This window comes from Nelumbo lutea, chromosome 1 (assembly GCF_056320005.1).
Source record: "Nelumbo lutea isolate HS-2025 chromosome 1, American lotus-T2T, whole genome shotgun sequence".
NCBI classification, from domain to species: Eukaryota; Viridiplantae; Streptophyta; class Magnoliopsida; order Proteales; family Nelumbonaceae; genus Nelumbo; species Nelumbo lutea.
This window is the reverse complement of record NC_142684.1, coordinates 170,297,950-170,310,669: the sequence shown is the minus strand read 5'-3', so window position 1 is coordinate 170,310,669 and position 12,720 is coordinate 170,297,950. Positions and strand designations below refer to the sequence as shown.

General features: G+C 39.0%; 1 protein-coding gene across 14 annotated transcripts in view; it reads left to right on the top strand.

Moving 5' to 3' along the window:
* Window positions 1-12,720, top strand: part of LOC148879128 (uncharacterized) — a 207,098-nt gene that overhangs the window by 31,833 nt on the left and 162,545 nt on the right. For all 14 annotated transcript variants that reach the window (XM_088960546.1, XM_088960544.1, XM_088960551.1 and 11 more), the window contains exons 7-8: window positions 733-806; window positions 6,131-6,284. In XM_088960546.1, coding sequence (XP_088816672.1) covers window positions 733-806; window positions 6,131-6,284 — 228 coding nt within the window. The remainder of the gene's footprint in view (window positions 1-732; window positions 807-6,130; window positions 6,285-12,720) is intronic.

Genomic DNA, 12,720 nt, shown 5'->3' with positions numbered 1-12,720 from the left:
GCCTCCCATGTTAGCAACACTCTGACCAACTCTCTTTCTTATCATCATGTCATCTTGAGCATTGGTAGAGCTTGGGATCCATCTGAATTAGTTGTTCATCTGGAGACAAACACCTTATCTTTTCTAAGTTGGTCTCTCCATAGCCCATGTCTTCTGCATAGATATATTTTTAGCCAATGATTGCATGTGAATTTCCCTCAATCTCCAATCTCTCCCAACTCCTAGAGACATCCAATTTAAGGACTTTGATAAGGGATTATAGCTATTTTCTGATAGAATCCCCAGAAGAGGTAGGGAAGCCTATACAAGGTAAAGCTTGCCTGAGACTACAGTCTGGAGAGCAGGGTTCATGTATGCCGAAGCATATATCATGATTTTAATCTACTAATTAGAATTAATTTTCACTCTTTGTTGGGTCTAGTTATTCAAGATATATCATTTTGATAGTTTTGCTCAAGTAGTACATGTACATCCTATAAATGAGTGTAAACCTAGTTTTGTATTTGTATTATCTGGTCATTTCTAAAATCAGCGGTTTTTATTGTCTTCATTGTCCAAAATTATAACATACATCGTTTTAATGTTGCCATGTTGAAATCGGGGGCGCTATCCCAATCATCCACTAAAAATCTATACCTTATTGACATTTCTATTTGACAATCTTTTCTTACCATCTCATGCTTACTATGATGATAGATTTCTACTGACTTAAACATATTTGTCTCTGATCAGCTGATTTCAAAATGTCTGGCCTTGTATCAATGGAGTATGTTCATCAAACTATGGGGCACTTCAAAAGGTTACTGGTAAGGCAGAAAATGGAATTTTCAACTCAATCTCCTAGTGGCTTAACCATCATTTTTATTGGTGACTGGTGATTTCAATATATAATATTGAAAAGAAGGAAAGTATCAGTAGAATTCCAGATACATGAAGGTATGCATCAAATGCAAAAAGCATAATCAGTTCAATGACCTAATATACACCAAAACCAGGAAAAATAATATTTGTCTCGTAATCTCATCCCATTGAGACTTGATATCAGTCCAATTCAAATCTTCGAACCATTTAAAGACAATCCAAGATGGATGAACAGATGTCTCAACATATTCTCTGGAGTGTTCTGTACTCATCAAATATTCTTCTTTTCTCTCCTTACAAATTCTCCAAATTACAACTAAGGGGTAATGCCCTATATCTCCTACTATACTTTAGTATTTAAAGCATGGTAGAGTGGCTGAATTTGTTTGATCCTTCTATGCTTCAGTCTGGAAAAGATACTCAAGAATGTTATTAGATTTAGACCAGTCAGAAAACTGGATTATTCACTGGATCATGGTTATACCAGTTAACTGGCTGGTTAACCTGTTCAAACCACGAAACTGCCATTTAACCAGGACTTGGAAAGGTTACTGTATCACTGGTTCAACCATCTGGTCCGCTCTTGAGTCTGGTAACACTGGTATTCTGTTCTTCTCATTCTCAGATTATTTTTCCCTTGGTCTTTATTTTTTGGAAACAAGGAAGCTAATTGGGACATGATTCTTTTGCAGTTTGTTGGGGATATGAAAGGAAATAAATAGATGAATATATGAATGCAAAATACTACATTACAGAAGAATATGTGCGGGCACAGGTTCAGCTATTGTGGACTAGTTGATTGCTCATTTTAAAGATCCTATTCCTAGTTAAATACAAGCCAACACAAGCCTCAAGACGCAACAACTCCTAAAGACCCAGCTCCAATAAAACTTCTACATAACCCTCTGGACCCTTCAGAATTACCAATCAATCTTCATGTACTGGCTCTTCCCCTACAGCTCCTTCCTTGACTCTACTGCCTCAACCTCCCTTTCTTCAGCCTCCCACAAGATCTGATGAGTTTACTTTAATCCAATGAAGCTTGGTCTGTTGACCAACATTTAAACTTTGTCACTTCCTTGGACTACCTTCCCTCCTCAGAGCTTATCCCCTTCAAAAGGCCACGACTCTGTTTGACTTTAACTTCCCTTGAAACCTAAGCCTCTTCTAGCAAATCCTTCTTTAAGCATTAGAAGTAGTCTAGTCAGTATCTCACCTCAAATCATTAATAAGAGCCTTGCCTACTAAAAATAACCTGGTGCAATCTCAGGTAAACCAATAAAAAAGTATATTAATGAGAAAACTGAGAGAGATGCTGTTCACAACCTACCCATACAATTCGGGTGGGGGATGCTGTTCACAATCTGGGGGTTGGATCATTTACTGTGGCTTTGTAAAACCTCATGAAATCTTACTTTTTTTTTGATAAATCTCATGGAATCCTACTTTTTCACTGATTCTACTGTTGACAATGCTAAGTACAGAATGGATAGAGGCTTATATTCAGAAGATGCAGAAAGAGTTCCTATGGGGTATTAAAGGGGACGAGAGGAAATATCATCTAGTGAAATGGGACTGGGTGTGTAGGGAAGAGGAGGGAGGTTTAGGAATTAGGAGGGTGAAGTTATTTAACAAGGAATTTTTTAGATCAGTAAAAAGATTTCATTAAAAATTCATGAACTTGAGTACAATCATTAAAGGAATTTCACACCCTATATTACATCATACTACAACTTTGTCCAAATCAAGAGAGGCCTGTCAACTCCCAGTTTTTCTAATACATCTGCCATCCCATTGGTAGTCCTTCTTATCCAGCTGAAAGTAGAATTAAACCTCTCTGCTAGGGTGTCGATTTCTCTGAGGACAGGTCTGTATTTCCAAGGGCTGAACTGATTTTCTTGTTCCAATTAATGACTAGTTGTGAGTCTCCTTCAATTTCCAATTCCCTAATTTCAAGATGAACTGCAGTTCTCAATCTCTGTAGCAGAGCCAATATTTCAGCCTGAACTGAGTCTCCAAAGCCAAATGGTCCTGAATACAAGACAAGGCCACTCACTACCCCTCCTTGGTTGTTTCTGAATATGCCCCCTGTGCCTGTTCTTCCTGGATTACCCAATGAGCTGCAATCATAGTTCAGCTTTAGTTAGTTAAGAGATGGTGGCCTCCATTACACCCATACATTTTCTACATGCCTCTCTGTTTGTGCCACTTCGGTCCAATCCCTTATTATATCAGTATTTGAGAACTCTTGGAAGAGGTCCAAAGTCTTTATGCAGTTGTTTAACAAAGTTTTACTAGGAAAGTGGTTATGGAGGTTTCGATTGGAAAGGGAAGCTCTGTGGAAGAAAGTAGTGGTGTGTAAATATCAGGTGGTGGGTTTTGGGTGGGACACTAAGGAGGTAAGGTCTTCTTATGGACTAAGTGTTTGGAAAGGAATAATGATTTGCCAATCAGCCTTTCTTAATTTTGTCTCCTATAAGGTTGGAAATGGATTGGCCATAAATTTTTGGGAAGATGATTGGGTGGGTGTGATTTGTGCCCATGTTTATATAGGTTAAGTAAACAAGATACCTCTATTTTAGAAAAAATTTGAAGTGATTCAAGAAGGGTGATGTGGTGCCCAAAGTTCAAAAGGCCTTTGTTGGAGTGGGAGATTTATGAGTGTGCGGAATTGCTATCAAAATTACAACCGGTTGAGTTGCAGGTGGAGAGAAGGGATATGAGGTGGTGGAAGGAGTCCAGTAATGGAAGATTTTCTGTGAAGTCTTTCTATAAAGCTCTCTTGAGGAATTGGGTAGAGAGATCGGTGGTGAGAGGTGTTTGGGGAAACCCTATTCCACCTAGGGTGGAAGCTTTCTCCCAGCTGGTTGCTTTGTATATGTAGAGATAATGGGCTGAATGGGCCTTAGTTTCTTTGTTTTTCTTTAAGTTATGTTTATGACTTGTGTTAGTAGGTAGTGGGCCTTAGTTATGGGCATGTTTTCTCCTTTTTTATTGTTTTTTATTGTCGTCTTTAGTGATGGACGCCTTACTAAGGGCACTCATGTAATTGTCCTTATTTTTCACAACAAAAGAATAAAAGAGATCATTGGGGGCTGAAGAGAGGTTTTAAGCTACTCTCTCTTCTTCCTTTTCTTCCATCTTCTTCCTCCGTCACTTCTCTCTCTTCAATCTCCTTTTCTCATGTTTCTTTTCTTTTAATTCAGACTATTGTAGGTGTGATTTACAACTTGGTTTTAGAGTAGGTTCTCACCTTCTTTTCTTTCTTCTTTCTTTGCCCATACATTGTGTGTATGGAGAATTGATTGGCTGATTTGGAAGCAGCTTATGTAGCCCAGTTGGGATGGTTTTTGTAGAGGTTTTGTGAAAATTTTCATTCCTAGTTGAAGCCCAAGGCAGGTTCTTGGAGGGTTTCTTTTTTTTTTTTTTTCGAAAACCCTAGACAATTGGAGAAAACTAGTTATAGGTCCTAGAGAAACTTTGAAGCTGGCGCTTGGGGATCAAAGGGTAGCCTTTTGATTTTCATTAAGGGTGATTTGAGTATGACAAGGTTCTGGAACCTCTGGTAGGAGCGGTTGAACTTTCTCCTCTTCTCCCATTTGGGCGATTCCTGTAATGTTTGAAGAGTAATTTTTTTGCTTGGGATAGCAATTCTAGCTTAGTTGGCATTTATTTTGATCTTCGTTTCACTCAATGAAGCAAACTGGAGGAGAAACCAAATATCCCACAGATTTCGGGTTTGGACATGGGGGGTCAATGGAGAATCTTTTTGGGGCAGTGACTACTATGAAGCTAGATGGGACCAATTATTTAGCCTAGTCTTAGTCTATTAAGATACATGTTTGTAGTAGAGGGAAATGGGGTTATATCACCGAGAGCAAGAAGAAACCAGGGGAGGATGACCCTACCCATGAGAGGTGGATGTAGGAGAATTACATAGTAGTGGGTTGGTTAGTGAATTCTATGCATCCACTTATTATCCAACACTACTTGTGGATGGAAACTGCAAAGGAGGTGTGGGATAGTGTCACAGATACCTATTCCCAAAAATCGAATGTTGCCCGGGCTTACAAATTGAAGAATGATGTAAATAATCTAAGACAATGGGAGAAGCCCTTAGCCGTTTGTTTCTCTATGCTAAAATCTCTTTGGTAGGAGATTGATTTGATGGAGATTGTGGTTTGGGGATGCACAAAGGATGCCAAAACACATAGGAACCTGGTGGACAAAAATCGGGTTTTTGAGTTCCTTACTGGACTCAACCCGGAGTATGATATTGTGAGGCAAAATGTTTTTGCGAAGGATGAGGTGACTTTATCTCAGGCTTATGCTATGGTGAGTAGTGAGGAGAGCAGGAGATAGGTTCAGTCTGTAGAGCCACAGATGGATCACTATGCTAATGCTAGGATGAAGCCAAAGGTCAGCACTGGAAAGAAAGATGTTATTTGTGAATACTGCAAAAAGCCTAAACATACTAATGACACCTATTGGAAGCTGCATCCAAAGCTTAAGCTTGCCAGACTCAATAATGCAAACACTAGAAAAAGGAATGGGAATGAGAAAGGTGGAAATGCAAATGTAGCCACCTCCTCACAAAGTGAATAGGGGCATAGTGGTGAGAAGTCAATAGGATGTATCAACAATATATTGGAGATATTAGGAAGAAAATATTCATGGATAATTTTATTTTTCCCCTACCAAAATGGGGAAATTTTGGAGAAATTTCGCCAAATATTGTTGATTTTGTGAATCATGATATCACTTGTTTTTTTTTTCTAATCTTAAATAGGTTCCTTTGTTCAAAAATTACATGACACGTGGGATCTTTCAATTAAAAATTTCAAACACTCTAACTATATTCAGTCCACAAAATTGTGGAAATGTTCTGGAGTTGGTTGATCAGTATCCTCCTTGTAGCTGCAAAAATACCACAATTACATGCTTCATTTTTTTTTTTTTTTTTCAAATACATAACAACTATTAAAGTCATTGACCAATGTAGCTGTCTAACTAAAACATTTGCACCTAAGATGGACCCTATAGCAGTGCCTGAACATTGCCTTTTATTTTTCACTTTTTAAAAATCTTTTTAGAAAGTTTTCTCTAGATGCTGCATATAGGATATTTCTCTGTCATGCCCCAGTCACATTGTTTTTATAGTAATCCAAAACTTTTTTATGTTTATTATTTGAAAAAAATACTCTTTTAAATCTATTATATGTTCATTTCACATTGTATGTGAATGGTGTTGATTGCCATTTTTTGTTAGGTTGAAGGAAAACATGGTAGACTTGGTTGTTTCTATTTGTCAGAAAATCTCAATGAGAACATGGATTATGCATTTCGTATTCAAAAGGATGACCAGAAAGATGATATGTATAATTTACATCAAACTCTGCCTCAAGCTCTTGGGCATCAACATGGTAAGTATAATACTTTTAAAATGGTATTTTACTGAAATGATTTATCTCAACCTATCCTTGTGCTTTCAAAATATTTTAATTACTTTATGATATTGACTTCATTTTATTCTTACCTTGATTTATCAGACAAATTTCTACATGTAAATTAGTATATTGCTAGGGGAATAGAAGTGCTTTTAATTCTTTAGTTTCTACTTGCAGAAAAGAAAATTGGATATTGCTTTGTCTTTGGTTTCAGTTAGAACAAATTCTAATATTGCATTTTCATTGTTTTAGATAACAGCTAAAGGGGCTCAGGTGAATGACTTATAGCTGTCTTTTAGTTGCTAAAATAGTCGTATAATAAATATTTAAGGGTTTTACTAGTATACTGAACATGCCATTTAGCCATTAAGAAACTAATAAACTACTTATGATTTATGTCATCCACTTAAAGATAAAGCGATAAGCCATTCAGCTCAGCAATTTCAGTTGTTGTCAAACAGAACCTGACATTTTTTTAATTGATGAATAGAAAACTTATTTATAATGAAAAATAAGACTGACATTGTTTGGGATAGGGCTGTGAATGGACTCTGAAAATCCTATACCTGAACCATCATTCTATCCAATTATACTGGATTTGTGTTTGCTGGAAAACAACAGCCAAAGAAGAAGAAGAAGAAGAAGAAGAAGAAGAAGAAGAAGAAGAAGATTTGAGAATGGCGGCTTACTCACTTCATCCGGCCCTACAATCTTATATAGATGTTTACAAAGTAATGTTACATGAATGGACTAGAATGCCCTTGATTAGTGATGGGACACCTAGACAAATAAAAAGTTAAGCAAGTTTAGGCCCAATAACTAAGAACTTAAGACACAAATATGACTAAAAACAACTAAGCATGGATGCCAATCATGTTTAGCTTGCCAAGTAAGTCTAAGAATTTCGTTGAAGATAGTCCTTTTGTTAGTACATTTGCAATATGCATCTTGGAAGGAGTATAAGGAATGCAGACTTCCCCTGAGACTATTCTTTCTCTAACGAAGTATCGGTCAATCTCGATATGCTTCGTCCTATCATGTTGCACTGGGTTATTTGCAATGTTGATGGCAGCCTTGTTGTCACAGTACAACCTGAGAGGATACTCGACCTTTATCCCGAGCTCACCAAGAAGGGTCCTAAGCCACAATAGTTCAGCAACACCATGAGCCATAGCTCGATATTCAGCCTCTGCACTTGATCTAGCAACCACATTCTGCTTTTTACTTCGCCATGTAACCAAATTTCCTCCAACGAACGTGCAATACCCAGAAGTAGACTTCCTGTCTTCAACAGAACCAGCCTAATCTGCATCAGTATACGCTTCAATTTCAATTTTATTGTGTTTTTTGAATAGAATTCCTTTTCCTGGGAAAGTCTTCAAGTACCTAAGAATCCTTTCCGTTGCTCTCATATGAGGAATCTTTGGAGAGTGCATGAACTGGCTGACAACATGTACAGCATAAGCAATATCTAGTCGAGTGAGAGACTGATATATCAACTTCCCTACCAGTTTTTGGTATCTCTCTTTATCAAGGTAGTCATCTCCTACTGATTCCTGTAGACCATGGTTCTGTTCTATTGGAGTATATGCTGGTCTACTCCCCATCATACCTGTCTCCTCTAGAAGATCAAGGACATACTTCCGTTGACATATATAGATGCCCTCTTATGACCTAGCAACTTCAATTCCAAGGAAGTATCTCAGATGGCCCAAGTCTTTGATCTCAAACTCAGAAGCCAAGAACTCCTTCAATCTCTTTATCTCTTCTAGATCATTCCCTGTAATCACCATATCATCCACAGAGACGATGAGTGCCGTAAGTCTGCTATCCTGTTTCCTTATGAACATGGTATGATCTGCACCACTTTGAGTGTATCCCACTCTCTTCATGGCCTCACAGAGCTTCTCAAACCAAGCCCGAGGAGACTTTTTAAGACCATATAATGCTTTCCTCAGCTTACACACTTTCCCATCAAAGCCATGACCTGGTGGAGGATCCATGAATACCTCTTCATGTAGATCGCCATTTAGGAAAGCGTTCTTCACATCCAACTGATGTAGCTCCCATGAGAAGTTTGCAGCTAATGACAATAGAACCCGGATTGTGTTGAGCTTTGCGACTGGAGCAAAGGTCTCTTTGTAGTCAATCTCTTCTTTTTGAGTAAATCCCTTTGCCACAAGTCTGGCCTTGTATCTTTCAATGGACCCGTCCTCCCTATGCTTCACAGTGAACACCCACTTGCATCTCACAGTGCTCTTCCCTTCTAGTAGATCCACTATTTCCCAAGTCCTTGCTTTCATTAAGGCTTTCATTTCTTCATTCTTAGCCTCTCTCCATCTTGGATCAGACGTAGCCTCTGAGTACCTAGTAGGGACATGCACGGAAGAGAGAGCGGGCACAAAGGAATAATAACGAGGAGATAAACGTGAGTAGGAAACAAATTCAGCATTGGGGTGTCAGATAGTACAAGAACGGGTAGACTTACGAAGAGCAATAGGGAGATCCAAATAAGAAGTATAAGTGATAAGATTACCTGGAGTTGTTGAGACAGATTGATTTGAGTCTGATTGGTTGCTGCCATGAGTTGGAGGGTCTTTTTTCCTTTTGTTGTAGGTGATTCTTATATCTTTTTGTTGCCTACTAGTGTCCTCAATTTACATCTGCAGCATCAAGAGCGGTAACAGGTTCAATGGGAGCCTCACTAGATTCACCTGGGATGCTACAACTAGGAGGATCAGGAGGAGAAGATGGAAGGCCCGAGGCTGAAAGGGGCACAAAAAGAGGGATAGAAGACTCCTCTTCCATCCCACTAGTCTCCCCCTGAAGAGGATTCTGGGAAGAATGAAAATAGGATTGAGACTCAAAAAATACCACATCTTTTGTGACGTATTTCTTCTTGGTAACGGGATCATAACACTTGTAACCCTTCTGTGTAGGAGAATACCCTAGAAAGATTCCTTTCGTAGCCCTAGGATCGAACTTGGTCTTCTTTGGATCCTTTACATGAATAAAACATACACAACCAAAGACTCTAGGTGGAAGAGGAAAGTCTAGAAGATTAGGGCAAAGGACAAAGAAAGGAGTTTTCATACCCAACACCTTGGATGGCATCAGATATGATGCGGTAAGAACTGCTTGAGACCAATAGTGTTTGGGAACCTTGTGCTGAAAAAGTAAAGCTCGAACGGTCTCCAATAAGTGTCCATTTTAGCTCTCAGCAACCCCATTCTATTGAGGGGTACTAGCACAAGATGACTGGTGTAGCATGCCTGTATCCTCCATGAACGGGTTCAAGGATCTTTCAAAATATTCAGCAGCATTGTCTGAACAGAATTGTTTAATCTTCTTGTCAAATTGAGTTTCAATCATTTTACAAAATGTCATGGCTATCCATGGCACTTCATCACGTCCTTTTAACAAGTAGATCCATGTGCATCGTGAATAGTGATCAATAAAACTGATAAAGTAACGAAAGCCATCTACAGAAACAAGAGGTGAAGGGCCCCAAACATCAGAATGTACCAAATCAAAAGGAGATTGAATTTCATTATTAGAAATTGGATAAAGAGTTCTACGTTGTTTTGACAACTGACACACTTCACAAACTAAACTTTGACTTGAAATACCCTTGAATAATTTAGGAAACAACCCTTGCAATGATGAAAAAGGTAAATGACCTAGCCTCGCATGCCACAAGTGTGACCTAGCTATTGACTGCTCATCATTCTAACTACTGACAGCAGATGATTTTAAGACCAAACTGATGTCTGCATCAAAATAGTAAAGACCTCCACACTCATGACTGCTCCCAATCGTTCTCTTCGTCAGTCTGTCCTAAAAGATACAATGAGTAGGAAAGAAAGTTATGCTACAATTTAAATTCTTGGTAAGTTTCAAAACAGATAAGAGATTGGAAGTAAGATTGGGAATATGTAGAACAGATTTAAGAGAAAGGTCCTTGCTTAGGTCAACCCCCCCTTCTCAGAGATGGTGGAGAGAGAACCGTCAGCAACTCTCATCTTATCCTGGCCAGACATCAAAAGGTAAGAAGAAAATAAGGAGGACATGTGTGTTATGTGGTCAGTTGCGCCGGAATCATTAATCCAACAAGTAGAGTCTATAGAACTAGTTGCACATTAAGCAGAGATAATACCTGATCTGGCATGAGAGGTGGAAGCAAGAGAATTAGTCCTTAGACGGTTTAAGGCCCGGATAAGGACCTCTACCTCCTCAGCAGTGAAACTCAAGGACCCGGATGTGGTGGAATTAGCAGTCTGTCCCGTGGGAGGAGGCGTAACTGTAGATGTGTTGTTCGAGCTATCACCACTGTGACTAGTAACAAGGTTCCCACTTGCTGTTTGATTCCTCCTGGACTTCTTGTCTTTCCTTAACGCAACTGGTTTTAGATGAGGACAAAGAACCCAACAAGTCTCTTTTACATGCCTTTCACCTCCACAATGAGTGCACTTAAGATGCCTCTTGTTTGAATGCTTGCTCCCTTTTTGGTTTGAAGAAATCAGGGCTGAATGTTCAACAGGCTGTATTTGAGTGTCAACTTGCATCTCTTTCCTCCTAACCTCTTCATTCCTTACTAGATAGTAGACATGGTGTAAATCTGGCATTTCATCCCTTCCCAAAATTTGAGACCTTATGCTTTCATACATTGGGTCTAATCCAGCAAAGAACTTAAAGGCTCTACCATCTTCAATTTGTTTATCATTCCTCTCATTGTCTTTTACATTCTCCCGATCAAGAATAAGATGATGATCAAGTTCTTCCTATAGTCCTTCTAGGGTTGCAAAATATGTTGCAACTGTCATATCTTCTTGTCTCAATGCAGCCATGTCTTGGTTTAGCCTATAAATTCTTGCATTGTTCCTTCTTTGTCCATAAGATTTAGACACTTTCTCCCAAATCTTAGCCGCAGTGGGAAAGTGTTGAACAGTCCTGGCCACTCTTGGAGTGATCGAAGCAAACAGTCAGGACATAACAGTAGCATTTTCCTTATGCCATATTGCGTACTCCATACTACCCACTTCAGGTTCCTTCTTCTGTCCATCTAAATAACCCATAAGTTCCCGAGAAGTAATTAAGCACTTGGCTGAAACAGATCATTCTCTGAAGTTATATTCGTCCAACAATACACTGGTGATCTGCAAGCTGTGCAGATTTGGGTTTTCCAGATTAGAAGACCTCCCACCAGTTCTATTATCCCTACAAGACACTTTTCCCGATATTGAAGACATTTCCTTCCTCTTACAGTGATCACAATTGAAAACTCAGTACAAAGAACACGATTTCAGACTCACCGAAGCTGTTACAAGTCTGAAAACCCCTCGTAACAGGTCTGAAACCAGGAACAATCCACCTCTGTACTGTGCTGAACTCTTCTGGACTAGGCTGGGATTTGACTTCTGCTGTCGTAGACTGTGACCACCCTTACGATCTGTACTAGGACTGTCTCATTCAGTCCTTCTACCTAGATCTGTTCCACACAGATCTCTCTTAGCAGCCGAATGGCTACTACCTGCTTCAGGTTGTCTAGTAGGGCATCAACTTCTGGAACAAACTCCCCTTGGGCCCTACAACCAAGGGAAACCCTAGATACAGACCTTGCTGTGTTCTACGGTCAGCCCTAGGTTTCTTCACAACGGCCAAGATAGGAGAGAGAGAGAAAAAAAGGAATAGAGAAGAGGAGAAAAGAGGTGGCTGTAACCAGACAGACGGATTAGTGCTCTGATACCATGTTTGCTGGAAAACAACAGCCAAAGAAGAAGAAGAAGAAGAAGAAGAAGAAGAGGAAGAAGAAGAAGAAAAGGAGATTTGAGAATGGCGGCTTACTCACTTCAGCCGGCCCTACAATCTTATATAGATGTTTACAAAGTAATGTTACATGAATGGACTAGAATGCCCCTGATTAGTGATGGGGCACCTAGACAAATAAAAAATTAAGCATTAGGCCCAATATTTAAGGCCCCATAACTAAGAACTTAAGACACAAATATGACTAACATAAACACTAAACCAGCCGAACCAACAATTTGGATGTTTAAACCTGCATCTGTTTAGTAATCAGATTGGATGTGAATTTGATCCCATCTGATCTGCTAATAATCGGAGTCTGATCATATCATACTATTATAATAATGCATATATATAGATATTATATACAATATTTTATATTTATTTGGAAACAGCCTCTCTGTATGTGCAGGGTAAGGCTGCGTACATCTGTCCCTCCCCAGACCCTGCATTGGTGGGAGCCTCGTGCACTGGGCTGCCCTTATACAATATTTTTATATAAGTTCAAACATAATTTTATTTTATTTTATTGAATATAAAGCGGATCTGGATTAAATCCGGATCTGATCCGAGTTTGATATTTTGGATTTTGGATTGGATTTTTGAT